This window comes from Erpetoichthys calabaricus, chromosome 3 (genome assembly GCF_900747795.2).
Source record: "Erpetoichthys calabaricus chromosome 3, fErpCal1.3, whole genome shotgun sequence".
Lineage (NCBI taxonomy): Eukaryota > Metazoa > Chordata > Cladistia > Polypteriformes > Polypteridae > Erpetoichthys > Erpetoichthys calabaricus.
This window is the reverse complement of record NC_041396.2, coordinates 98799667-98826023: the sequence shown is the minus strand read 5'-3', so window position 1 is coordinate 98826023 and position 26357 is coordinate 98799667. Positions and strand designations below refer to the sequence as shown.

Genomic DNA, 26357 nt, shown 5'->3' with positions numbered 1-26357 from the left:
ATACGGAGTTACCAAGGTGGTACCCCAAACCTTTTTCTCTTGTTTTGTCTCCCTTGTTTACAATATATATCTATACTAATAAAAGGCAAAGCCCTCACTCACTCACTCACTCACTCACTCACTCACTCACTAATTTCTCCAACTTCCCGTGTATGTGGAAGGCTGAAATTTGGCAGGCTCATTCCTACAGCTTACTTACAAAAGTTAGGAAGGTTTCATTTCGAAATTGTACACGTAATGGTCATAACTGGAACCTCTTTTTTGTCCATATACTGTAATGGAGTGCAGCTCGATGGCCGTGGGGAGGCAGAGTCGCGTATCGCGTCATCACGCCTCCTACGTAATCACGTGAACTGAAAACAAGGAACAGCCACAAAGAGCGCTGAAGAAACATTCATTACACAATTGAGAAGGCAGCGAAACAATAAGAAGCGAGCGAGTGACTGACGATTGTTATAGTTGTCTTTGTATACCCACGTTGTCAGTTGAGCACTTCCAGTTGGAATATGATCAAGCCGTGGAAGCTTACTGTTGAGAATGCAACGTATAGTTGTACAGGAGAAAAATGGCAATCTTTTGTAGGTCTATGAACTTAATTTATGCCTGTATGCGTCAGTCGCTTCATATTCTTTTTGTGCCTTATCAATTGTGTAATGTTGTTTTTTGAACAGGTTTGATTCATCGAAGTGATCACTCGTGCTGTGTTCAGTCAGTCACTCGCTCGCTTCTTATTGTTTCGCTGCCTTCTCAATTGTGTAATGAATGTTTTTTCAGCGCTCTTTGTGGCTGTTCCTTGTTTTCAGTTCACGTGATTATGTAGGAGGCATGATGACGCGATACGCGACTCTGCCTCCCACGGCCATCGAGCTGCACTCCATTACAGTATATGGACAAAAAAGAGGTTCCAGTTATGACCATTACGTGTACAATTTCGAAAATTAAACCTGCCTAACTTTTTGTAAGTAAGCTGTAAGGAAATGAGCCTGCCAAATTTCAGCCTTCCACCTACACGGGAAGGTTGGAGAATTAGTGATGAGTGAGTGAGTGAGTCAGTGAGGGCTTTGCCTTTTATTAGTATAGACTAGCAAAATACCCACGCTTCGCAGCGGAGAAGTAGTGTGTTAAAGAGTTATGAAAAAGTAAAGGAAACATTTTAAAAATAACGTAACATGATTGTCAATGTAATTGTGTTGTCATTGTTATGAGTGTTGCTGTCATATATATATATATATATATATATACACATATACACATATACAGATATATATATATATGCACATACACATATATTATATATAATATATATATATATATATATATATACACATATATTAGATATATATATATATACACACATATTATATATATAATATATATATATATATAATATATATATATAATATATATATGCAATATATGCAATAACATAGAAATCAATATAAACAACATTAACATCATTATCATATGAGAATATGAAGTAATATATAAGAAGCACATTTCATATAATATAAATTATTAAACAGTAAAATCTTCTTCTTATAATTTGCTACCGTGCTATTCGTTTGTCTGTCCAGGATTTTAAATCACCTGCAGCTCACAAACCGTTTCACCTATTGACTTGAAATCTGGTACACATATAGTACGTCACGTCTACTATCCTCTTTATGGGTGATGATTGTATTACTCTTTTTGTCTTTATTTTATTTTATTGTAGAATCAACTCCTATCTGCGCACACCAGTGGCGGCCGTGGGCGGATGCGTATGGTGTATTCACTCCATGTTATCGTGCATTGCGCTGTCACCTGGTATTTTGATAAAAGAATTTGAACAACATATAAGAAACGTATAAATTATTAAACAGTAAAACATTAACATTTAAGAAGTAAAGTTACATTGAGTACTACTTGCAGTGCCTTCGGGGTATACCTCATTCTTTTTGTTTGCCCATTACATGCTTAAATGTATACATTTTTTGTTGTACCTACCCGAGAACACGCGACATATAACCGACCGTGGAGAAGCATGGATTTTAAACATGCGTTGAGTTCATCTGCTGGTCTCCCTCGTGGAATAACTGGTAATGTTTGACTAAAATCTACAGCGAGTAAAATGAAATTACCTCCTATTTTTTTTTTTATGATCTCTGAGATCTTGCTTTTTTCGGTTCAAGGCTTCATAAGCTCTTTTATGTTCTATGGTGTACTTATCCCAAACCATTCATCTTTGAATGTTGCAAGACTTTCGCCTTGTATGTAGATCGGGGGTAATTACATTCATTGCTTTCCTAGTCTGAATCACAATCTGATTGTATGGGTGGTTACCTGGCAGGTAATGCTTATGCTTGGTCATCAAGTCGTCTAACATCCACCACGTGCTCTCTTTTAATTGCAAAAAGCAGATATATATAGCCAAATTCTCACGGTTCGTTGCGGCGAAGTACTGCTTTTAATTTTTTATTAAGAAGAAAAGAAAACCTTTTTAAACGGATCGAAAATATACCAATAACAATTTGTTAAAGATCTGTTTTTTTTGTGAACCTCCCTTTTCACAGCTGTTGCGCTACGGCTTGTATTTCGTTTATTTGACAGTATGTAGATTGTGCTAATTACATTCATGGCATTCGTTTTCTGAATCACAATCTGATTGTATGGGTGGTTACCTGCCAGATTACGCTTGTGGTTGGTCAGCAAGTCGCCTTAACTCCGCCACGTGCCCTCTTTCTGTTCCCAGAAGCAGATCATAGAATGGTTTTGATAGTTTACTTTCAAATAATGCAAAGAGTATGCGACACCTGTTTCTCCCTAATTCTGGGCTCATCAGGCGTACACACTCACTGCATCCCCTCTCGGGAATCGAATCTCTATCGTCAGCGCCAGAGTTTGCTGACCACAACATTAGGGGCTTCAAGTCGGCTGACATCCGCCATGTGCCGTCTTTCAGTTGCAGAGAAGCAGATCATAGAATGGTTGAAATTGTTTACTTTCAAATTATGCAAAGAGTATGCGACACGTGTTTTCGCCCTAATTCTGTGCTCTTCATGCGTACACACGCATTGCATCCCCTCTCGGAAATCGAATCTCGAACGTCAGCGCCAGAAGTGAAGCCCCTAACGTTGCGCTACGGCGTGTGGTTCGTTTATACCTCGTGTCTTCTCATTAAAATTTTATCTCGCGAATATGTTATTGCAAATCTGCAGCGGGAGCGTTTCTATAAACTTAATTTAAACTTACGTTTTAACACCATGCTTTGTTTCCCTTATGAAGATGCTTGTATGCTTCACTCGCTCGCTTCTTATTGTTTCGCTCCCTTCTCAATTGTTTAATGAATTTTTTGTTCTTCTTGTTTGCGGCTCTTCCTTCATTTCCCCCCTACTGCGTTCACAGTCTTTTCACGTGATTACGTGGGAGGCGTGATGACGTGACACTCAACTCCGCCTCCACGGCCATCGAGCTGCCATCCATTACAGTATATTGTCAAAAAAAGAGGTTCCAGTTATGACCCTTACGCGTTGAATTTCGAAATGAAACCTGCCGAACTTTTGTAAGTAAGCTGTAAGGAATCAGCCTGCCAAATTTCAGCCTTCCACCTACACGGGAAGTTGGAGAATTAGTGATGAGTCAGTCAGTCAGTCAGTGAGGGCTTTGCCTTTTATTAATTAGTATAGATGAAGCCATAACAGAATGAATTATTAAACACAACGAAAAGGATTAAATGTAACTCAAGGGTTAACTAAATGTAACTTAAAGCTGAAACCGTGAGAGGTCTATGCCTTGTCTTAGACAAGCTACCAACTTAATTTTTCAAGGTTAGAATGAGGTAAATGAGTAACGAACACTCCTCCAAAAAGTGTGAATAAACTGATGGGAAAGCTCATATACCCCTCCTATGAAGTAGTGCTAAGATTAATAGGACAATCCACAAAACACACCTCTTAACGAGGTGGTGTTCAGAATAATGTGACAGTCGACAAGAGTCAGAAATTACTGTTGAAATTAGTTGATTGGAGAAGGTAATAAAGTTCTGCATATTAAGATTTAGATGATGTGATGTATTAGATGAGGTAATGGTAATTTGAAAAAAGTATAAAAGTAGATGATTTGTTTAATTGATTGCTCACTCCATGGACTAAGATATTTGTGCATAATTCTGTGTAAATAAAAAAAATGTTCTGCATTCTCATCTGGGCTCCATGACTGCCTTCTTTGAAGATGGAGGAAAGTTTTTTTCCATGACAAATGTAGCTTCTCCTTAGGGACCGTGACCAACAAGTCAATGACACAATCATATTCTCTATGAGAAGGAAACTGAATGCTTTTTTACTTATTTTTACTTAAAACATTTAAGAAAACCATATAAAACATGCAAAATGCTGAAATCTTAAAACAAACAGAGCAATGGGACTAAAGTAATATATTTCTTGAACCTGCTCAAACTACACTTGATAAAATCCCTTTTAACTCTGTCAAAAGCAAGGTTCTGTAAGGAAAGCAGCAGATAATATTTGGGAGATGTAGTGTAAATTACTAGAAAAAACATATTGTCTTTATGCAGAATCCCCACAGTCATCATTATTGATTTTATCATCTCACTCTTTTATCTATAATATCTGAAACAATGGGACTCCCATCAGCAATGAATTCTTCTTCTTCTTCTTCTTTTGACTGCTCCTATTAGGGGTTGCCACAGCGACCATATCTTCTCCATCCATTCCACCCTGCCTGCACTCCCTTTTTCACCTCCCTTCCACAATCCCCCATTACTCTGTACTGTTGATCCCAAGTATTTAAACTCATCCACCATCGCCAACTCTACTCTCTGTATCCTCACCATTCCACTGACCTCCCTCTCATTTACACACATGTATTCTGTCTTGTTCCTACTGACCTTCATTCCTCTCCTCTCTAGAGCATATCTCCACCTCTCCTCAACCTGCTCTCTACTATCGCTACAGATCACAATGTCATCAGCAAACATCATAGTCCATGGGGACTCCTGTCTAATCTCGTCTGTCAACCTGTCCATTACCATTGCAAATAAGAAAGGGCTCAGAGCAGATCCCTGATGTAATCCCACCTCCACCTTGAATGCATCCGTCACTCCTACCATAGACCTCACCACTGTCACACTTCCCTCGTACATATCCTGTACAACTCTTACGTACTTCTCTGCCACTCCCGACTTCCTCATACAATACCACAGCTCCTCTCGAGGCACTCTGTCATATGCTTTCTCCAGGTCCACAAAGACGCAATGCAACTCCTTCTGGCCATCTCTAAACTTATCCATCAACATCCTCAGAGCAAACATTGCATCTGTGGTGCTCTTTCTTGACTTCAAACCATACTGCTGCTCACTAATCATCACCTCACTTCTTAACCTAGCTTCCACTACTCTTTCCCATAACTTCATGCTGTGGCTGATCAATTTTATTCAGCCTCTCAAAGTACTCTTTTCATCTGCTCAACACACTTTCCTCGCTTGTGAGTACGTTTCCATCCTTATCCTTTATTACCCTAACCTGCTGCACATCTTTGCCAGCCTCAGTCCCTCTGTCTAGCCAATCGGTACAGGTCCTTTTCCTCCTTAGTGTCCAACCTCTCATACAACTCATCATACGCCTTTTCTTTGGCCTTCGCCACCTTTCTCTTCACCTTGCACCTTATCTCCTTGTACTCTTGTCTACTTTCTGCATCTCTCTGACTATCCCACTTCTTCTTTGCCATCCTCTTCCTCTGCATACTCTCCTGTATTTCCTCATTCTACCACCAGGTTTCATTTTCCTCCTTCCTTTGTCCAGATGTGACGCCAAGCACCCTTCTTGCTGTCACCCTTACTACATCTGCTGTAGTTTCCCAGCTGTCTGGTAACTCTTCACTGCTACCCAGTGCCTGTGTCACCTCCTCCCTAAACTCAACCTTGCAGTCTTCCTTTTCAACTTCCACCATTTGATCCTTGGCTCTGCCCTCACTCTCTTCCTCTTCTTGATCTCCAATGTCATCCTACTGACCACTATCCTATGCTGCTTAACTACACTTTCCCCTGCCACCACTTTGCAGTCTTCAATCTCCTTCAGATCAACTCTTCTGCATAGGATGTAATATACCTGTGTGCATGTTCCTCCACTCTTGTACATAACCCTATGTTCCTCCCTCTTCTTAAAATACATATTCACCACAGCCATGGCCATCCTTTTGGCAAAATCCACTATCCTCTGACCTTCTTCATTCCTCTCCTTGACACTATACCTACCCATCACCTCCTCGTCTCCACTGTTCCCTTCACCAACATGCCCATTGAAAATCCGCTCCAATCACCACTTTCTGTCCCTTGGGTACACTGTTCATCACTTCATCCAACTCACTCCAAAAATCTTCTTTCTCACCCATTGCACACCCAACTTGCGGTGCATATGCACTAACAACATTCATCATCACACCTCCAATTTCCATCTTCATAATCATTACTCTGCCTGACACTCTTTTCACCTCCAAAACACTCCTGACATACTGTTCCTTCAGAATAGCTCCTACCCCATTTATCCTCCCATCCACACCATGATAGAACAATTTGAATCCACCTCCAATCCACCTGGCCTTACTCCCCTTCCATTTAGTCTCTTGCACGCACAATATATCAACCTTCCTTCTCTCCATTATATCTGCTAACTCTCTCCCTTTACCAGTCATACTGCCAACATTCAAAGTTCCTCCTTCAGTTCCACTCTTTTTACTTTCCTTCTCTCCTCCTGCCTCTGGACACGTCTCCCCCCCTCTTCTTCTCCTTCTTCTTCTTCGGCCAACAGTAACCCAATTTCCTCCAGCACCCTGTTGGCTAACAGTACTGGTGGCAGTCATTGTTAACCCAGGGCTCCACCGATCTGGTATGGAAATTTGTATTGTTGTCCACATATTGATTTGGCAAAATTTTACACCGGATGCCCTTCCTGACGTAACCCTCCCCATTTCGGGACAGGCACGAAGAAACACATTAGTTTGTGCATCCCCTGTGGCTGGGTTCCCATCAGCAATGAATAATATCATAAAAAATATTTAACTTTTCAATTTTGCACCAATAATGCACTGATACAGATGTAGGCACATGCATCATCTATAAAAGTTTCAAAACAGAAAGTTGAATTTAACTCACCATTCTAATTCTTCTAACTGAATAGACCTGATTTTCCCTGTGGTTTTTGACAAGATGATTTCATATGCCCAGAAGAACCATAATAAAAAATTAAGCTATCTGAATGTTTTTCCTCATTTTAGTTACAATAAGAAAGAACTCTCCCACCTCCCTTAGGTGAGTATATCCTCTTAGTTACTGATAGAAATTCAGGTAGTGCTGATTCAAAACTTCTCTTTCTTTCTTTCTTTTAGCTAAGTACCTAATTTCATGTATGGCCATTTCATGCTTAGATGCACCATAACAAAGTCTTAAATTAAATACATACATTAAATGCATTCACTTAAAAAGACCACCTTAAATTCAGGCAAAAAAATTCTGCATATTAGCACTGCATGGGTGGGCAACATCTAACATTTTCATTGCTCAATATAAAGGTTTCTCTGATGGCAACAAGATTATAAATGCATTTTTGAGTTGTTTGTGAGAGAAGTATTAGGTGGTACTGACTTAAATATCCCCTCTATAATAATAATAATAATAATTATTATTATTATCTATAATAATAATAATTATAATTATCTATGTGGGAAAAATACAATTTAAAATAAGGACTGAATGACTGGCTGCTTATCTGATTCCAGCTCTATGTGCCTGTGCGTAGGCAATACTATACTGTAGATACCTATCTAAGATGAAAATAGTGTTTGAGGACAGCTTACATAACTTTAACCAACACAAAATATAACGTAATGGATTCTTATTCTGTTTAAATTTTGATAACCTGTTTAGTAAGTAACTGTATCCACAATTTATGCCTGTAAAGATTATCAGGCAGGATCTAAATCTAAGCTGAATGTAAAATAAAACAATTCAGTCAGTAAAGTTTACAGTTTACAAGATAACAAGAGCAGGCCTTTAAGACCTCCTGATCACAGTGTTGATTAGGAAGAGTTGAGTTCTGGATTGTGAGTGCTACTGGAAAACTGGTCAGGGCCTGTTCAATCCTGCTGGGATTGCCTGGGTGACAGTGTCTGATACTGAAAGTCCCAGAACACCTTATTGTTTTTAAGTTCGTGACAACAGACATGTATTAGGAAAGACCAGGAAGAGAAGTCAAAACAAAACTGAGAGAACAATACTACCAAGGGTCAAGACCATGTGTTACACAAGAGTGAGATCCAAAAACAAAATCGGGGTCAAAAGCAAAATCAAACATGAAGTAACACAGCTAAAAGTAATTTATTAAGTCGTAGCACAGTTGGGCACTGACTTGCCAGCCTGGAAGCTATTTATGCCATCATGGAGATGATGCATAAGGTTGCAAACTCTTGGGATGTGAGCTATTGATAACTGCATGACAACCATGCACAAAATGGTGTTGTGGATTTCAAGAAATGATAATAAAAAATAATTAAAATAATCAAAGCTTCAAAAAGAAACTAATTTAACTCAAAAGATCCTGAAGAAATATAACCTTACTAAGAGTTTTTAGGTTATTAAAGAAAAATTCATTTCTTCCAAAATAATTTTAAAACAATGCTTCATGACACTTATGACATCCGCTTACATCACAAAAGATGTGTGCCAGTTCAACAAAACATATATATTTTAACTATTTAAGTCCATGATCCAAGAAGTAATCAATTCAGACAGAAGATCATTCAAAGAAGCAAACATATTAAAAAATCACAAAATAAAAAATATCCAAAATAATAGGCAGAAAGCCATTGTGCACTAGAAAAACACTGATGACATTAAAAGAACTTGACTATTGATTAACAGATAAAAAAGGATTCACCATATTTAAAAAATCATTATCCAAGTGCCTCATTTTATTATTGTTTCCCTCTTAAACATGTGACTTCTGACTAATTAGAGCTGCATATCAATAGACCCTGTTGCAAGAGGGCAAGGACAAATAACATGCAATAGTAGTGGCTATGAGCAGAGCTTAAACTGCTTCCTGACACACGGGCAATATCTACTCCCAGAGCTCAATATACAACAAAACAGGCATGTTAGTCTTTGAGGTCATTAGCCTGATCATTTTATTACTTTTAGTTTTCTCTGTATTTAACCTGGAAAGTATCTGGCTGTGGTATAACACAGTTGCTATCACTTCTGCCACATCTAAAGCTCAAAAATAGTTGCAGTTTTTGGAAAACACAAAAAAAAGCCAGACCTTCCTTCTTAACATCTGAGTCCACAAGATATGCCTCACCTTAAGTAGCCTAGCCCCCAAACTCAAATGGAACAGGCCCAAAAATGGGGCAAAAGCTTGTTATGTCAGCAAACTGACAAAGGTCAATTTTGACAGAACCAGGAGAGGCATGGTCAGACAGAAAAGGGTCAGAACTAGGAGATCAAAAAACAACAATATCGGAGCACAAGACAAAATCAAGGTAAAAAAAAGTATGTGGTCAGTACCAAAAAGCAATAAACAAGAAAGCATTTTAGAAAAGGGTTTAAAGGAGGTTTTGAATCTGCAAGATGTGCACTTATAGCAGACCTTTTAACCTGTTGCACTTAACACCAACAGGTCATGACCTCTGAGGCCACACCCCTGTTATTACTAGATGCAGACCTAATGATGGGTTAGGAAAATAGTAGCAATTATTAAGAATTCAAAATGGTGGATGAAATAATCCAAAAAATGATACAACTCTTAAAATATTAAGAAAATCAAAAAACAAAAGCCAGAATTGAATTCTCTGGCTCAGAAATGCTCTAAAATAGTTCTAAAATCAAGCATAGTTATGTACAAAAAATTCATAAAGATGATTAGAAAACTCAAAATTATATTAAAGGCTATTATAATTCTAAATATCAAAATGTACACAAAAAGGACACGAGCAAAACCAGCATATCTCTGGTCTAAAATTGTGAATTTCCTCTTGGGATTAATAAAGTATCTATCTATCTAGAACAAACAATACATTTCCTCATAAGAAAGAATTTATTAGGAAAGAATTAAAAAAGGCACAAAAAGGCAATTCAGGATAAACAAAACAAAAAAATTATTCTTTTTTTCTAAATGTCCAAACCTAAAAACAAACAAATCCATATAAATCACAATCCAGAAAACAGTACCTTCAAGTATGAGCATAATTAGGTGGCCCCATCTCTTTAGGCTCCACATCCAGGAGACACAGCAGAGAACCAGAAACACTAATAAACAGTAAACCGCACAATAACCATTACTCACAATATAAACAAATCAAAACAGACTTAACAGCATATACAAAATAACATTGGATTAAGTAAACAAATTACATACTTGAGCCGACAATGTAACCTTGACTGAAAAAATAACAATGGTGACAAATTAGATCCACAGCATCAGAGATTAGGATATGAATCAGTTACTGTCTGTGAGGAGTTTGCATGCTCTCTCCATGTCTGTATGGTGTCTCTCCAGGTACTCCAGATATGTGAGTCTGCTCAGTAATGGATTTGCGTTCCATCCAGGGTTAGACACAAGCTGTACCTGGGAATGCTGGGATAGGCTGTTGCATCCTCTGATCCTGTACTGGAATAAGCAGGTTCAGAAAATGAACAGATTCATTGAGCAGAATTTGTGCATTTGTTGAGTTACTGGTCACCGCTGACTGAATATTTGGGAAAGGCAGAGGAGGTGTGATTCAGAATCTGCCCTTCCTTGCTTTATCTGACTCTGATGATTTAAACTTCTACGTCAACAGGCATGTTTCCTGCAGCCTTACAAGTAGCAATAATGTGATTTTCATTTGTTGGGTGGCAATAACATCTGTTTGTAAGTGAGGTGCCTGCTGAGTTAGTCTACTAGGAAACCTACAGGTTTGTATCTGATGTACTCCAGCACAATATTTTTACATTTATTTATTTATTTTTATATTTACAATAGTTAGTTACAACATACACACTGATGAAGACAGTGTCAATGAGCGTTTATGGACACTTTTTCATTCACCTACTACAAACCTAGCTGACATGGAGTTCTGCCCTGAACTACAAGTTACTTTGAGTAATGCCTTTTGCTTTCACGTTTCACAGTTTTTCGTTTTTTGGCTTACCTTTACGTGTATTTTCTAGTTTTTCTCCTTTTTCAGTTTACTTTAATGTTCATATTTTTTGTTACATATTTTCTGTAAACAGTGGCCTCCTTGTTCAAGCCTAGTTGTTGCATCTAATGTTTATAGTTTGATTTTTTTTTCCTAGCTGAATTCTAACTGTTTCTGTGGGTACTTAACCCTGACAGTTCAGTACGCACGTGATTAGGGTTTCTTTTTCTCTTTTGTTTTGGTTGAAAAAGGTCAGAATTGCATGTTTTACATTTAACTCAAACGCATTCTAAACTGTTATATTTTTCCACTTCTGTCAGCCAATGTGATTTGTAATGTGCACTAAAAGTTAATCTGACTTATCATTTTTCTGGGAGCTTTCTCTTACTCGCACTTTCCTATTCTGGTCGACTCGTTGGCATCTTCGAGCCAGTTGTTTAATTTGTATTGATTTTAATAAAAAATATCCTTAATGACTTGAAGTTTACTTAATATATATCCAGAATAAAATTAGTTCGTGGACATTTTTGTGAACAAAAGATAACCATCGTTCGATTAACAAGAACACTAATTACTAATTAATTAAAATCACTCCCTATTTCCGGGACAGACTGCTGGAGCGGAAGGTTAGCAATGAAACTCCGCCTACCTGATTCGCGTGACGTCAAACAGGAAGTCCTCTGCGCCACTGTAAACAATCTGCAGTCTGCGACTGTCCATTTTTATATAGAGCTGCGGAAAGAGTGAAGGAGAAGAAGATGGGGGCTGTATTGGGGTTGTGCTCTATGGCTAGCTGGGTAAGAATTTGGGGCTCTCGTCCTAAAAAAAAATATATATATACTTAAAGGCCACCCAATAATAGTGAACTAGGACCCCAATAATCGTAAAAAGGCGACTCCTCATAAGATGACGGAGATGAAACATGGAGCCTTGTTACTATGCTAGGCCCATGACTATTCAAAATAACTATCATAATGTTGTCGGTGTGATTTCCTTGCAAGTACAGTAAAGTATTATATTATTTTCTAAATTTTGACCTATATGCTTTTAGAATACACCAGCGACATCAGATCAACGCAATTGCGACAAGTTTTATTTTCAACTAGAGCGGTGGATAGCGTGACATTGGAGATAGTAATCTAAAAGTGAAGTAATCCAGAAGTGATCATTAAATAAAATTAACAGCGTATCAGTGTTTATTTATGTAGATTGTAGTTGTGACGAGATGTGCAATACAAATTTCTAACCTTGAGAGGAAACCAAAAACGAGCACGACATATATCGGTTATCATTAATTACCATTTTCATAGTCATCGGTTTATACCATGTCTGTCATATTTTTTTAATTCCGCTTAAATTGCATTAGCTTTTTTTTGTACGTGAGAGCCGATAACCATTTAGCTTCATTTAAAAAGCTGTTCGTAATCTTTTTTTTTTATTGCAATTTATTATAATGAAACGGAAAAACAGTTTTGCAGAGGACCGCATTCTCCGTTAGAGCATCCTTGAATATCTTGCAAGACTTCTAGATACAGAATCATGCGAAGTTTTTTGTAGTAGGAGGAGTGTTAAAATGTCAATGTACATTTTAGGAAATATATTTAGGCAGAAATTGTGGGTTGAGTGTTTAGGTTTAAATTTTGAGTTGGAGAGAAAGTACACTGCCGTTTTGATGTTCTTCTGCCCGATATTTAAGGCATTGTGACTCGTTTTAACCGTTGGGTTTTTCAGTATAAATGTGTGCTCATACAATAATTGTGACAGTGTCGCAGACACTTGTAAGAACTTTATATGTTAAAGCTTGTTGTTGTATTTGCAACATATTATGATAAAATACACCTAAATGCTTTTTTATACAATATTGATATTAAACATTAAAGTAAAAATTAATTATTTTAAATAAGCTCACCAGGTTAGCCTTATGAATTAAGTAGTACCAATCTTGTAACACAATATTATGATTTAAAATGTAGTGAGTCCAAGTTTGCCTTCAAGACACCAAAAAGGGAAACAATAGAAAAGACAGTATCAAATGAAACCAAAATGATAGCAACATTTGCTAAAAATCAATATGAAGATCCTTAACAGCTCCAGTAGCAGTATTCTATGCTATAATAATATTATCTTCTTCCTTGACTTAACAAGTGAGGCTGATGGGACCTCTGCAAAATTGACAGACAGACAGACAGATCACTCCATAGTTTGGGCTCATTGTATAAATAAACCTGTGTTTCCTACCATAATGTTATTTTTTTCTGACATTTTTTGCAAGGCATTTAGCTTTTGATTTTAATATACTATGAGTATAAAGACACTAAAATTATGTACGCTAAATGAGTTGATAAACCTTTAATGACTTTCTTGAAAAGGTTAACTTTATAATCGCTAATCTTATGTGGAAGCAAATGGTGCAATTGAAGAACTGCTTTTATAAAACCATACTTCTTAGTTTAGTCATGATCCTGCCATTTGCTTTACTTAAAATGGAGTTGTCAATGAATGATTAGAACAGTATGACAATGAAGGATTGCAATAGTCAGATGTATTTGATCCAAGTTATTGAATTAAACATTTTAATTTTATTTTTTGCTGCATTTCATAGATAGAGAAAATAAGTCTTTAGGTAGTGTTAAGTTTTAGTTTAAGTATATGTCCAGATTTATTTGTAGTGAAAAGAGACATAGTTTGAAATACTTTTTTTAAATTCAAATGTGATAGGGTTCCTTTTTCAGACTTCTTTCCTTCTCTCTGAAAGCCCATATACAGTTCTTTATTCCCAGTTGCAGAAGTCCACCTATAAACCTTTTCCCTCAGTTGTCATTATCCTATTCTTACTTCTTTACAGGACAACAACATCTTAAGAAATATTAGAAATTCCTTGAGGAATACTAATGTTAAGTTTTGACTAAATAAACAAATTAATTCTGTGGCAAATTTGGTTAGCTAATAATGGAGTTTGATAATTTAATTGGCATTGGCAGGAGTGATGTTGATTAGGTGCCAGCATTTTGAGTAACAGATTTGTCAAAAATCATATGATTTGGTGCACACACAAAAGGCATGATCCCCAAAGTGTAGGTAAGTGCAATTGAGAATACTGATTTCACACAATAAGTAAGCCTTATTTGTTCTTGAGGAATAAGTGTATATATACATTATGTACATGTTATTGCACACAATGCCAGTGTCAAAAGATAGATTCTTAGTTAAGCTTAGAAAACAGTTTCAATGTAGCTAGTAAGTGTTCAGTTCTTTGTCTTTTCTTTAAACAATAGTAAACTTTCTCTTCCATTTCAAAATCAGTTATGCCATCAGTAATTAACAAAAATACTTAAAGCATATGTGACTTAACATTTGCTTGTGTTCGCTGCATAAAAAAAGTCGTTTTATGTAGATCAGTGGCTGCTGTTTGTGTTGGCGCATCCCAAACAGGTTTTGAACCGTAAAGATAAAAGAACTGAATGGGTTGAACAAATATGTGCATCTGCCCTCTTTGTTTTTGTCAAAAGTGAAAAAATGTTCCAGCACCTTATCTTTAACTGTTATTTTGGTGAATTTACAGTATGTTACAGTACATGTACTTCATTATTATAATAACTTCTGAAAGACAGTTATTCAAAGTATAAACTACTTGGTGGCTCTGAACACAAGTGGTAGACAGCTTTGCATGGGGGAAGGAGTTGTAGATGTTGGAACTGTTTTAGTGTTTAGACTTAGACAGTATTTATTTACCAATAAATAAAAGCTCAGTTAGTTAGAATATTGTCTTGGGATATCAAATTATATTAAAAAATTAGGGTTTGATTGCGCATATTAAAAATTTTAATGTAGGTTAAAGGTACTAAGCACTACTATTTATATATTTGTAGTTAACATGTGTTTGAATTTTTTTTTGTACTAATAGCTTTTTTGTTTGCGCTGCATCTAGCAAAGCATTCAGCGATACTGACTTTGCACTGCACAACCATCATTTGAAAAATACCAGCTATCACAAAAACATGCGTGGAATGAGACATGATCAAAGAGAATAGTGGGACTGGGATACATTTCTGCATGCATTTGTGAAACCAAACAGAATCGCTCCTGATTACTTAAACATGTTAATAGCATGCAATACAGTAGTTTAGTTCCCCCAAACCCTGTGCCTCTTCCAGCCCTCTGCTCAGCTATTTGCCTTTACTATCTCCTCTGTTCTGGCAACATGATATTTGGCTTGTCCACCATCATCAGTGCATTTTGAGCATGTGTTTATTGTTATGAGCAACATTTATAAGGACAAGAAGGAGTCTGCCCTTGTCATAAATACAGGGGAAGGTCTGTGCTGTGCATTATACCCTCCCTTTTACTGTAATTGGAGTGTTAGTTAGACTGTGATACTCATGTTAGCTGCTCTTTACAATAGAAATAAAATATTGTTTCACAATTTTGAGTGTTGTCAGTTTGATTATACTGATAAAAGTTTAATTCCGATTTATATTAGTATTGTTATATATACTGTTATTTATTTTTATGCTTATTTATCTGAATAATTGTTTGATTACACTTTTTTGTATAAAGTTGAAATAATCTAATTTTGTTATATTTATTTGAATAATTTTGTACATGTATTATTTTTTTGGCAGCTAATACTGGTTATTGGAAATCTAGGACTCTCTATCGGAATTGGCATAAGTGGGAAAAATCCCTGATCGGTCGGGCACTAATATGTGCACAGTCATTATCTTGGCCCATACAAATTGTTATGATGTGGGAGCATAGGTTTATCTGCTTGGGTATTGTTGTTGATGCTTGCTTTTCAATGGAAGGTCCCTGCATTTATTACGTTGAGAAACTGACTAACCTAATTTTTAATTTGATTTGCCTGGTGTTTTCTTTATCATAGATTAGCTAAAATGTTGTTGATTCTGAAAGTCATGTTGCAGTTTCTCTGTTTAAGACCTTTCATTGCCAGAAATTTGTCATGTGATAGCATCCTTATTTGAGTGAGGTGGTTTGTTGGGATGCTTTTGCCATTCTTCCTTGTGATATGGCACAGGAATTGAAAACAAAGTGTAGCAAGTGGTTGACAAATGACATTTGGTTGTTATTTTTTAAATAGTTGAATTTTGTTTTACTGTTACATTTTCTTTATCTGTCAATTAATATTAAAATTTCATTGTAATAAAGAGAAGGATTGTGAAACTATTTGTCAGCATCTCACATTCAGTAAACAGTTTTTTTTTTCCTTATCAATGAAAGACTAAGTCATATACTCTTAACATCCACTTCATTGGGTACTCCAGCCTGGTATTGATAGGATCCTGATTCACTTCCAAAATGGGAGGAATTCATGAAGGCAGGGATTGAATAAAGCACTGGAAGCATCCCTGACTTAGTATCATCACAATGTTTGGGCATTTGGTCAGATGTTTATGTTCTGAGTCCTTCACGAACCCCAAAGATGTTTCATTTGGTTTTTATATCTGGGAACTGTACAGGCTAGTGGGATACCTAAAATTACATGATGTTTGTGGATGAGTTGCTTTGAGAAAAAGTGCATTATCCTGCTGGAGTTATCTATTTGAAAAAAAAGAGGCTTTAAAGAGAAGTACCTAGTCAGCAGCAATGTGTTTAGGTATAGTGGTACTCAAATGATTCTCAGTTCCATCTAAAAGCTCTAATGTGTTCAAAGAAAAACAAATCTCTGCACTATTAAGCTACCACGGTCATCTTCATTAAACTCTGGCTTTTTATACCAAATTTTGTTCCAGTGTGGTGCAGCATAAATTTAGATTTGTCAGACCTAGCAGCATTTCTCCAGTCTTTAATGGTTCAGTTTTGGTGATCACATATCCAGTGTAGCCTGGTCCTTCTTTTTTTAGCTGACAGGAGTGGTCCCCAGTAAGGTCTGTGCCTGTCGCCTGTTCATGTCAGAGCTAAATGTATTATGAGGTGTCTTTCTGCACACAGTTGTTGTAAAGAGCTGTTATTTGGGTATGGCTTTATCATGTTTAAAATTTTGCTTAAAATATCTGGTCATTCTCCTCTGGCCACTGTTAATTAAAATTAGTTTTTTGCCCACAGTACTACCACTCAATGTATGTTTTTTATTGCCTTATTCTCTATAAACTCTAGAGACTATCAAGCATGAAAATCACAGTTGGGGCAGCTGTTTTTGAGATGCTGGAACTACAGCAACGACAGTCATATCACTTTCAGAGTCTCTGAGATCACACGTCTTGTCAATTTTAATGTTTGGTGGAAAACAAATATACCTCTTGACCATGTCTGCATGCTATATATAATTGCAGCCACATGGTTGACTGTTTAGAGGTGTAAGCAGTTTGTGTAAAAAATAAAATAAATAAATAAAGCAGGTGAACTTAGTAAAGTAACCACTGTTTTATTATACATTATTTGATTTTGGTTCTAGTAAACAATATTTATTTTAATGAAAGGTGTTGGTGAGGATGATTGCTAAATGGTTGAGCTGTTTTGAGGACATGTTGGGTTGTTTTTTATTAGTGGTATTTGCATGTACCTCTCTGTTCAAGTGAGTTTTCTGAAGAGACAAAAGTTTCCTCTTCACAGATTAAAGTCACTGCATTGTATATTAGTGACTATCTCCGTTTTCTTCATTGTTCAGATGTATATGTTGTGGTGTTAATTTTGTACAACTGATCTGGGTGTACCCTTAGGGATAAGTAGGTTTGAAATACAAATGCACAAATAGGTTGTGACTGAGTTTATTATATGTTCATGTGTAGCCAGTATTCATTATTGTTTTGACAACAACTATTTATCCAGTATTTGTATTTCCATTTTAAAAGCTGCCTCTTTTTTTTTTTTTTTTTTTTTTTTTTTTTTTTTTTTTTGCTATGTTTCAGATTCCATGCCTTTGTGGCAGTGCTCCATGTCTACTCTGCAGATGCTGTTCAAGCGGGAATAATTCAACCGTGACCCGAATTATCTATGCCATCTTTCTTCTGTTGGGTGTGGCAGTGGCATGTATAATGTTAATGCCAGGAATGGAAGAACAATTAAACAAGGTAAGTAACACATTATAGTGTTCAATGTGTAATTATTATTTCTCTTGGGGGTAATAATTTTGATTTTTGTGTCATACAAAATAAAAACTCATCCGACAACAACAACATTTACTTCTACAGCACATTTTCTTTCAAAGGATGAAGCTCAAAGTGTTTTCCAAAATGTCAAAGAAGTAGCTACATGGAAAGAAAAACAAAATTAAAATTAGATAAGATTAATAATGCATAAATAGTATAGGAAAATAAATATAGATTTACATAAAATATATAATTAACAGTAGAGTCCTTAAATATAGATTTTTTAAGTCTGTAAAGTTTAAATGATGGATTGATGATAAGGTCACTTGAGCATGGTAAACAGAAAAAATGAAACACTCCAGTTAAGCTAAAAAAAACAAATCTGTAGGAGTTCCAGTTTTTTATTTATTTATTTTTATGGTTTCATGTTAGAGGATTTGATGTATTGGGTCTCATGGTTGGGTGGGTGTCCACCGTGAAAGCATCACAGGTGGCTCCACAGGACTTTGGTCAGGTGCTGTTGGCACCACCACAAAAGAATCAGAAAAATAAAGCTTAGTAAAGATTGTAGTTTCTTTGAAGAATATAATTCTATGCATATCTAGTTAATTAAGGGTAGAACTAAAATGTAGTTATGAAAAGTCCAAATTTAAAAAGTGGGTTTTTAGAAGTTTTCTTTTTAAAAAAAATCCCCACAGTGTTAGCCTGGCATATCACTATTGCTAAATTACTCCAAAGCTTTGGTGTGTAACCACTAACGGCTGCTTCACTACTTCTTTTATACTTGCCTCTTGGAATAATGAGCAAACCGTTATTAGAAGATCTAAAGGTTATGACTTGGAATGTAGAGTGATAGGCACTCCACAAAATATAGGAAGGAGCAAGATTATTTTAAGCTTTGTTTTCCATGAGTAGTATTTTAAAGTCACTTCTAAAAGATACAGGTACCAATTTAGTGAAACTAAAACTAGTGAGTTTTGCTCAGATTTTCTTTTTTCTGGCTAGTTTTCTTGCTGCTGCATTCTGGACTAACTGCAACCAACTGATGTCTTTATTAGGTAGACCAGTTAGGAGTGCATTACAGCAATCTAGCTGACAAAAAACAAAAGCGTTAATTTGTCAGCATCTTTAATTGTTCTAAGAAGTCTAACTTTTGAATATTCCTTATATTGAAAAAATGCAGTCTTAGTAATACCTTACACCCCCAAAATTCTCGAGGGTTACGTTCTTAAAGCACCCACGAATTGTGAAAAACCGCGACTTTTGGATGTGGTTAAAAATGCCTATTTTTATAGTTTAAACCCTAAATACAGTATGCCCCCAAAGCACTTTAACTTCATTGCAAACTCAGCTTAATACATTAATACGTTACCTAAAAAATCACCTTAATACATTACCTAAAAACAGAATGTAAAGGTAAACCCGTATACTGTACAGTACTGTACTCCTATGTCTCCCGCGGTGCTAGAATGTAAAATACAGATGTTACCGCTATACATACTGTACTGTAATTCATGCAAATGTGTTTTCTTTGGTATTGCTGTCATTTTCTTTGTTATAAGTAGAGTAAATACATAATAATTTCATTCAATTAAAATACAATAAAATGTACGGGTACTCACCAATTCTTCAGGCGCTTCAGGAGGAATCGTATCTTTGGACGGGTCTTCTTCTGGTGGGGTTTTGTGCTGGCTTTTCTTTATAGGTTTCAGGAACATTGTGATGGGAAGTTGCTACATTGACCCCTGTAGCGAACTGCTGGTACAGTTTCCGTGCTTTCTCACAGATTATGTTACCATCCAAGAGGATGTTTTTCTTCCTGCAGTTGGTGATCCACAATGCCAAGGCAGTTCCATCCTGACGATATTTTTATTCCTTACGGTCGTTACCTTTTTGGCACTATCACAGAAACTTACAGATACTTTACTCCAGATTGCTGCTTCGTTCTTCTTTATGTAGCGTGCGGTGCTTTCCTTAATGCCATAGTGGCGTGCTAATGCAGCATAACATTTTAGTTCCCAGAGCAAATCCAGTAGTTCAACCTTCTCCTGGAGTGTTTTAAACTTCTTCTGGTGCGTAGGCTCAGTGCCAGAAGCCTTACAAGGTGCATGGCGTTTCAGCGACATCTTGTACGTTTAAGAATAGCAAAATGAATACAGTAACAAAATGGAAAACATGAGGACACTCAGCTGGAGACATGTCACAGGGCGGCAGTCAATCAGCAGCAAGGAGGAATGAATAACGCTCTCGGATTGGCTACTTTCACCATCCCTAACCGCGTTTCCCTCAGCGGTGGTAAACCCACTCAACTGGAGATGCGGCACAGGGCAGCAGTCAATCAGCAGCAAGGGGAAACGAATAACGCTCTCAGATTGGCTACTTTCACCATCCCAAACTGCGTTTCCCTCAGCGGTGGTAAGCCCACTCACCTAGAGACGCGTCACAGGGCAGCAGTCAGTCAGCAGCAAGGAGAAATTAATAACGCTCTCAGACTGGTTACTTTCACCATCCCAAACCGTGTTTCCCTCAGTGGTTGCTTCTTGTTCTCTCTATAGCACAGTATTGCCATGAAAAAAGGCATAAAAAATTGTAGAGGATATTTGCGCTTTCCGCTAACGATTAATATTTAGGTTCTAAGGAAAAATTTGCGAACCCTGAACCACGACTTCGCGGGGTTCTACTGTATAGCTAATATGTGATATAAAGTTTAGGTCAGAGTCCATGATCACACCTAAATTTTTTACTTCCGTCTTAACTTTTAATTCTGAGGGATCAAGTTTATTTCTTATAACTCTCATTATTTTCATTTTTACTAATGACTGCAATTTCAGTTTTTTCCTTATTCAGCTTGAGGAAATTACTACTCATCAATTCAGAAATACAAGACAGACATTGGGTCAGACAGCCCAGAGCATCAGGGTCATCAGGTGCTTTACCTATGCGTTGTCTGTTTAGCTGTGGTAGTTCACCTTGTGTTTTGAAACAGTCTGGCCTAATGGTAGTATATAGTTTGAAAATAACAGCAGGCCCACAATAGATTATTGTATTACACCATATACAATATCATGGATCTCTGACCTACAATCACCACAACTAGCTGATCCTGGCAGCACTGGGTGCAAAGCAGGAAACAGACCTGGACATGTGGCAGTTCATCGCACTGTAGTGGCCCTCCTGCCCTAACATTTTTTTACACTGTTTATATCAGTGATTTGTTTATTTTTAAAGGGTATGCCAGGTCACAACCCATCCTAGTCTGATACCTACTTAGGTAAAAGGTCCAAAGTAATGTGTTAAAAAAACTATTTACAAATACATAGTTAAAAACATACACTTACTTACAAAAACCCACCCCAATAACCAAAATACTTCGGCACACACTGAAAAACACAGTTGAGTGTCGTAAAGTTGCGGGAAACTGGTGCAACGGTTAGGGTGCCAACTTAGCAGTTTCCCTTTTAACCCTTTAACCGCCAACTCCCTAAATATTCCCCACGCCAGGCGAAATCTGAACAATTTTTGTTTTTTTACTTTTTTACATTTTTTTTACATTTTTTACATTTATTCAAGCAGTATTGACCACTAAATGTTGTGCAAGTTGCCAGTGTATACACGAAATCTATAAATGTAACCTGAATTCTCAGCTAAGCAAAACATCTTGATACCAAACCGTGCCCTTTTCAATGGTAGATACTGTCGAAACTGTAAGCGGCCCTTCCACGACAATAAACTTTCATCAACTGCAACTGACGGTCCTGGCATGTAGGGCAACTGAAATGCTTCAAATAAATGATCAATCAAAGGACGTAGCTTGAACAAGTGGTCGCGGTTTGGATCTTTCTTATCTGGCTCATTTCTGTTGTCATTCAAATGAAAGAATTTCAGCAGCAAAGAGAATCGGTTACGTGTCATGACAGCTGCAAAAATAGGTGTTGCATACATAGGATCTGTAGACCAGTACATCTCAATATCTGGTTTTCTGATTATTCCCATCAACATCAAAATCCCAATGAATTTTTTCATTTCGTTTTCATCAGTGTCAAACCAAGCACGAACACGGGAATGTGGAGGTAAATTGGGATTTTTCTCAATAAACTGTGCTGCATACAGATTTGTCTGATGAACAAAATGTCTAATCAAATCAGGTGACACAAACAGCTCATAAAACTGCTCAGCAGTGTAATTGTTTACATCAACAATAAAGCCACACGTTCCCTCAAACGAATGCAGAAAAGGTAGTTCACCACGGGCAGCAGCCCAGCTGAGATGCTGGGGATACACCCACTCAGCGCCGTCATCCGATGCGTCTTCATTCACAGTATCATGCAGCGCACGTTGCTGCTCATCACTGTCACTAAAATCTTCTTCAGAACTGCTACAATCATGATCAGAACTGTCCAAAATCGCCTGCAAAGCCTCACTTGAAGTCAGTTTACATTTCGCCATATTCACAGCTGTTACATGCGAATCACGTCACATGACCGGCCAAAACAACCACAGACTTGTCGAAATACAACGTAGTAATAATACCCACGCCAAACCGCCAGTTATACTACTTGCCAGGCATTCATATAACCACAGGCAAATGTGCCGGATAATTCCGGCAGTATGGCGTTAGCATTAAAACAACGGTGCCGGATATATCCGGCAGAGGGCGGTGAAGGGGTTAATTGGTATTTTTGAAGAAAAAAAAACAAAATGTAAATGAGTGTGTGTAGTCCTGGTGATGTGCCTGTAACAAAAGTTATAATTGTAAACATTGAGAGCTTTGTCTCTCTCCCTTTCTTACAGGTTTTTCATGGTCAAAGATGACCTTTGGGGCTTTAAACTTCCATATTTATAGGCCCCGGCACATAGGGGGTGGGACTGACATAGCCAGTTAGGTATGGGACTATTCCTCCTCTCCTGGAGACTACTCTGAGCTTTGGAGAAGAGAGTAGAGACAATTAGTGATCACTTATTCTTATGCCCCTAGGTAGTATTTGCGGACTTACCAGTGCCATCCAGAAAATCCTATGCACATGTGTGTGGTACCAATTACTAGATGGAGTTGATAATTAGATGTGCAATTTGCTCAATTGAAGATCTCTTTGGAAAAATGTTAACTTTGTCCTTCCATATCTTGTCTGTTGATAATCCAAAATGGCAGAAGTGAGCTCCATGTGACAACTTCAAGCACACAAATCTCACAAACAAACCAGACAAACAACAACAACATTTATTTATATAGCACATTTTCATACAAATAATGCAGCTCAAAGTGCTTTACATGATGAAGAAAGAGAAAAAAGACAAAATAAATACAAATTAGAACGAGGGAACACTAATTAATATAGGAAAAAAAAGAGCATTAGTCCAGGAAAGAACTGTAATACTTGTGGGTAATGATGAATTCCAAACAAGGTGAACAAAATGATAGCTGCAGCATCGATAATCAAAACACAAACAAAAAGTTTTCTTCTCAGTTCAAACCAATACCCTTTTAAACTGCAACTCAACTGGCATCTCTAGAGGCAATCTAGTGGTGCAGTGATCCTGCTGCATGCTGGGATTTGTAGAACCTGGAAGAAAGGCCACGTAGAGAGGGACAGAATGTACAGATTCCCCAGGGATGATGTTAAGGCACTGTATTCAAACCCAGGATCCTTGAGTTAGTAGCAACGTTCCCTCTAAGGACTTGGGTGTTGTGAGCCAAATTTTTTTTTTGTGAGCCAAAATTTTATCAATTTCAAAACTTGTGAGCCACTTTCTCCTTACCGGCTTCGATTTGTTATTTTACCAACATCGGTTGATTGCGCTTTTTATCAACGCTTCTGTAGGCCTTCGTTTTAGTGGCGATGAAGTATGTCATTTACAAAGTATGTTATTTAGAATTACAAAGTAAAATTACTTGAAAATTCAAAAGTTAAGCATTATAAATATTAATACCAATTTATTAAATTACCAATAGATAGTCATAATCCCAAATCAGTAAGTTTCAAGTGAAACAGTGTGGTAACTTAAAATCAAACTTGAAGTCTTGTACATGTATCATGAATGTCTATTTCTGTACATGTCTTACAGTCTTTCTCTTCTTCCCTTTTCTTTTTTCCAAAACTTATAAACACTGTTGATATTTACATCATATCCAGCTGCTGTGTACAGTTTAATTCGCATAAGATTTTCCAGGTGATCACTGTCCAAGCGATTCCTGGTCTTAACTTTAATGGCGTTCATCAAGCTGAACCCCCTTTCACAATCAGCACTGGAAGCTTGAAAAGTTCCACAAACATCAAGCAAAAGATTTAGTCCTTTGAATTGCTCCTGCTCCTGCTGGGTGAATGCTAGTATGTCCTGAAATGTATTCATTAATCCAGCTTTCATTTTCTCTGAAACGATGCATTTGAAATCCGAAAATTCTTTACAAACATCCTTGGCAAAAATCTTCTCATCTTTCTTGAACAAGACAGAGTAACGCTTAGCCAGCTGTGCAAGATTTTCATGACCAAAAGCAAAATCATCCAGATTTCTTTGATTACAGAAATGGTCTTTATCAAATATGCACCAGTCTTTTAATTCATCAGCAGGAAATCTTCTGTCCAAATGATCACAAATTTGCTTAATAAATTTAAGAATGTTATCTGTTTTTACTGGAGATGGGGAAGAAGCAACTAAATCTTTTACAGTGTCACTGAAATGCACGTGTTCCCCCAGATACTGAGACCTCAGTTTCCTGATTTTAGCTTTGGCAAATTGATATGCCTCTACAGTGGTTAAAGCACTTCTCTGGAAAATTTTGCACAGTTCTGCCAGTTCACCAAGTACATCACATAGGATATGTAATGCCACACGATATTCAGGTTTGCTTAATTTATCAATACAATATTTGTGAACTGGATCATTGTCCTCTTCTACTTGTTCTTTGCAATATTCTAACAAAATGTCATAACTCCTATTCAAGGCAAGTACAGCAAAGTGTCTTGAGAGCCATCTAACTTCATTTATAGGTCTAAATGAAACAGCATCACAGTCTGCAGCACTGGCCATTTCCTGAAATTTATTTTTTTTTACACTTGATCTACTGAACAGTGTATATACTGTTCTTATGAGAGTTTCAATTTCCCTCATTAATGGTAACTGTTTCCAAGCATCATCAATTCCTAGGTCTTCTCGGTGAGCTACACAGTGCTGCTCTAGCAAGTGAGGAATTGATTGTCTTAATATAGCAGCAACACCATTATGCTTTCCAAGCATCACAGATGCACCATCAGATGTAAACATGACCATGCGATTTATGTTCAAGTTATTCTCATTATAAAATCTCCTTATTGCCTCAACTATTGCTGTACTGTTACAAGCAGTCAATTTGGTAATTCCAGCAAAAACAGTTTTATGAATTTTATCAGTAGTTTTTCTAAATTTGATGTACATAATCAGCATTTTTGAAACAGAAATATCTGTACTTTCATCCACCATAAGTGTGTGGAAATCAGATTCTCTAATTTCATTTAAAACTTCTGCTTTTACAACATTGTTAATGCATTCAATGAATTCAAAAGCATAATTTTTGCTTCTCCAACATTCAGGAATTTCTGTGTATTTTGCCACATGGTCATGAATTTCTTGCACAGACAGCATGGATGCATTCAACTTAACTGCAAGTAAAACATTGTCAATCAACACCTTTACCGCTTCGGGATTCGATCTGTCACGTTCATTCAATTCTTGTCTAACAATCCTATCTTCAGGCGTTTCTTTTAAAAAATTTTGTATGAATCCACGATTCTGATTTCGAAGTTTCGTGACAGCATCCAGATGAATTTTGTGACTTACGTGACGCTTCAAGTAATCAATTTTCCATTCACCCCATTTCTTTCCTGAACTCCATTCTCCGTCAACTCCTGCTTTAAGACAAAACGTACAAACAACGTCTTCCGTTTCACGATATTTAAAAATTTCTCCGAGTTTCACATTCTTATGTCCGGACCCATTTGGCAGGATGGTTTCAACCGAATAATCTGTTAACCATTCCTTCTTGAAGTTATTGCGGCTTCTCTTTGTCGCATTACATAGCAGTTCATCTTGAGCTTTGCGCTTCGACATTTTCATAAATAATGAAAAGAAATTGTAAAGTTCAAATTTTTATTTTTTACTGCGAATTTG

At 37.0% G+C, this 26357-nt stretch overlaps 1 protein-coding gene across 1 annotated transcript in view; it reads left to right on the top strand.

The window, feature by feature from the left end:
• Positions 1–11819: 11819 nt before the first annotated feature.
• serinc1 (serine incorporator 1) overlaps positions 11820–26357 on the top strand; it is a 58630-nt gene continuing 44092 nt past the window's right edge. Inside the window, 2 exon segments of the mRNA XM_051924305.1 lie at positions 11820–11966; positions 18036–18197. Of these exon segments, the coding sequence (XP_051780265.1) occupies positions 11928–11966; positions 18036–18197 (201 nt within the window). The 5' untranslated portion in view covers positions 11820–11927.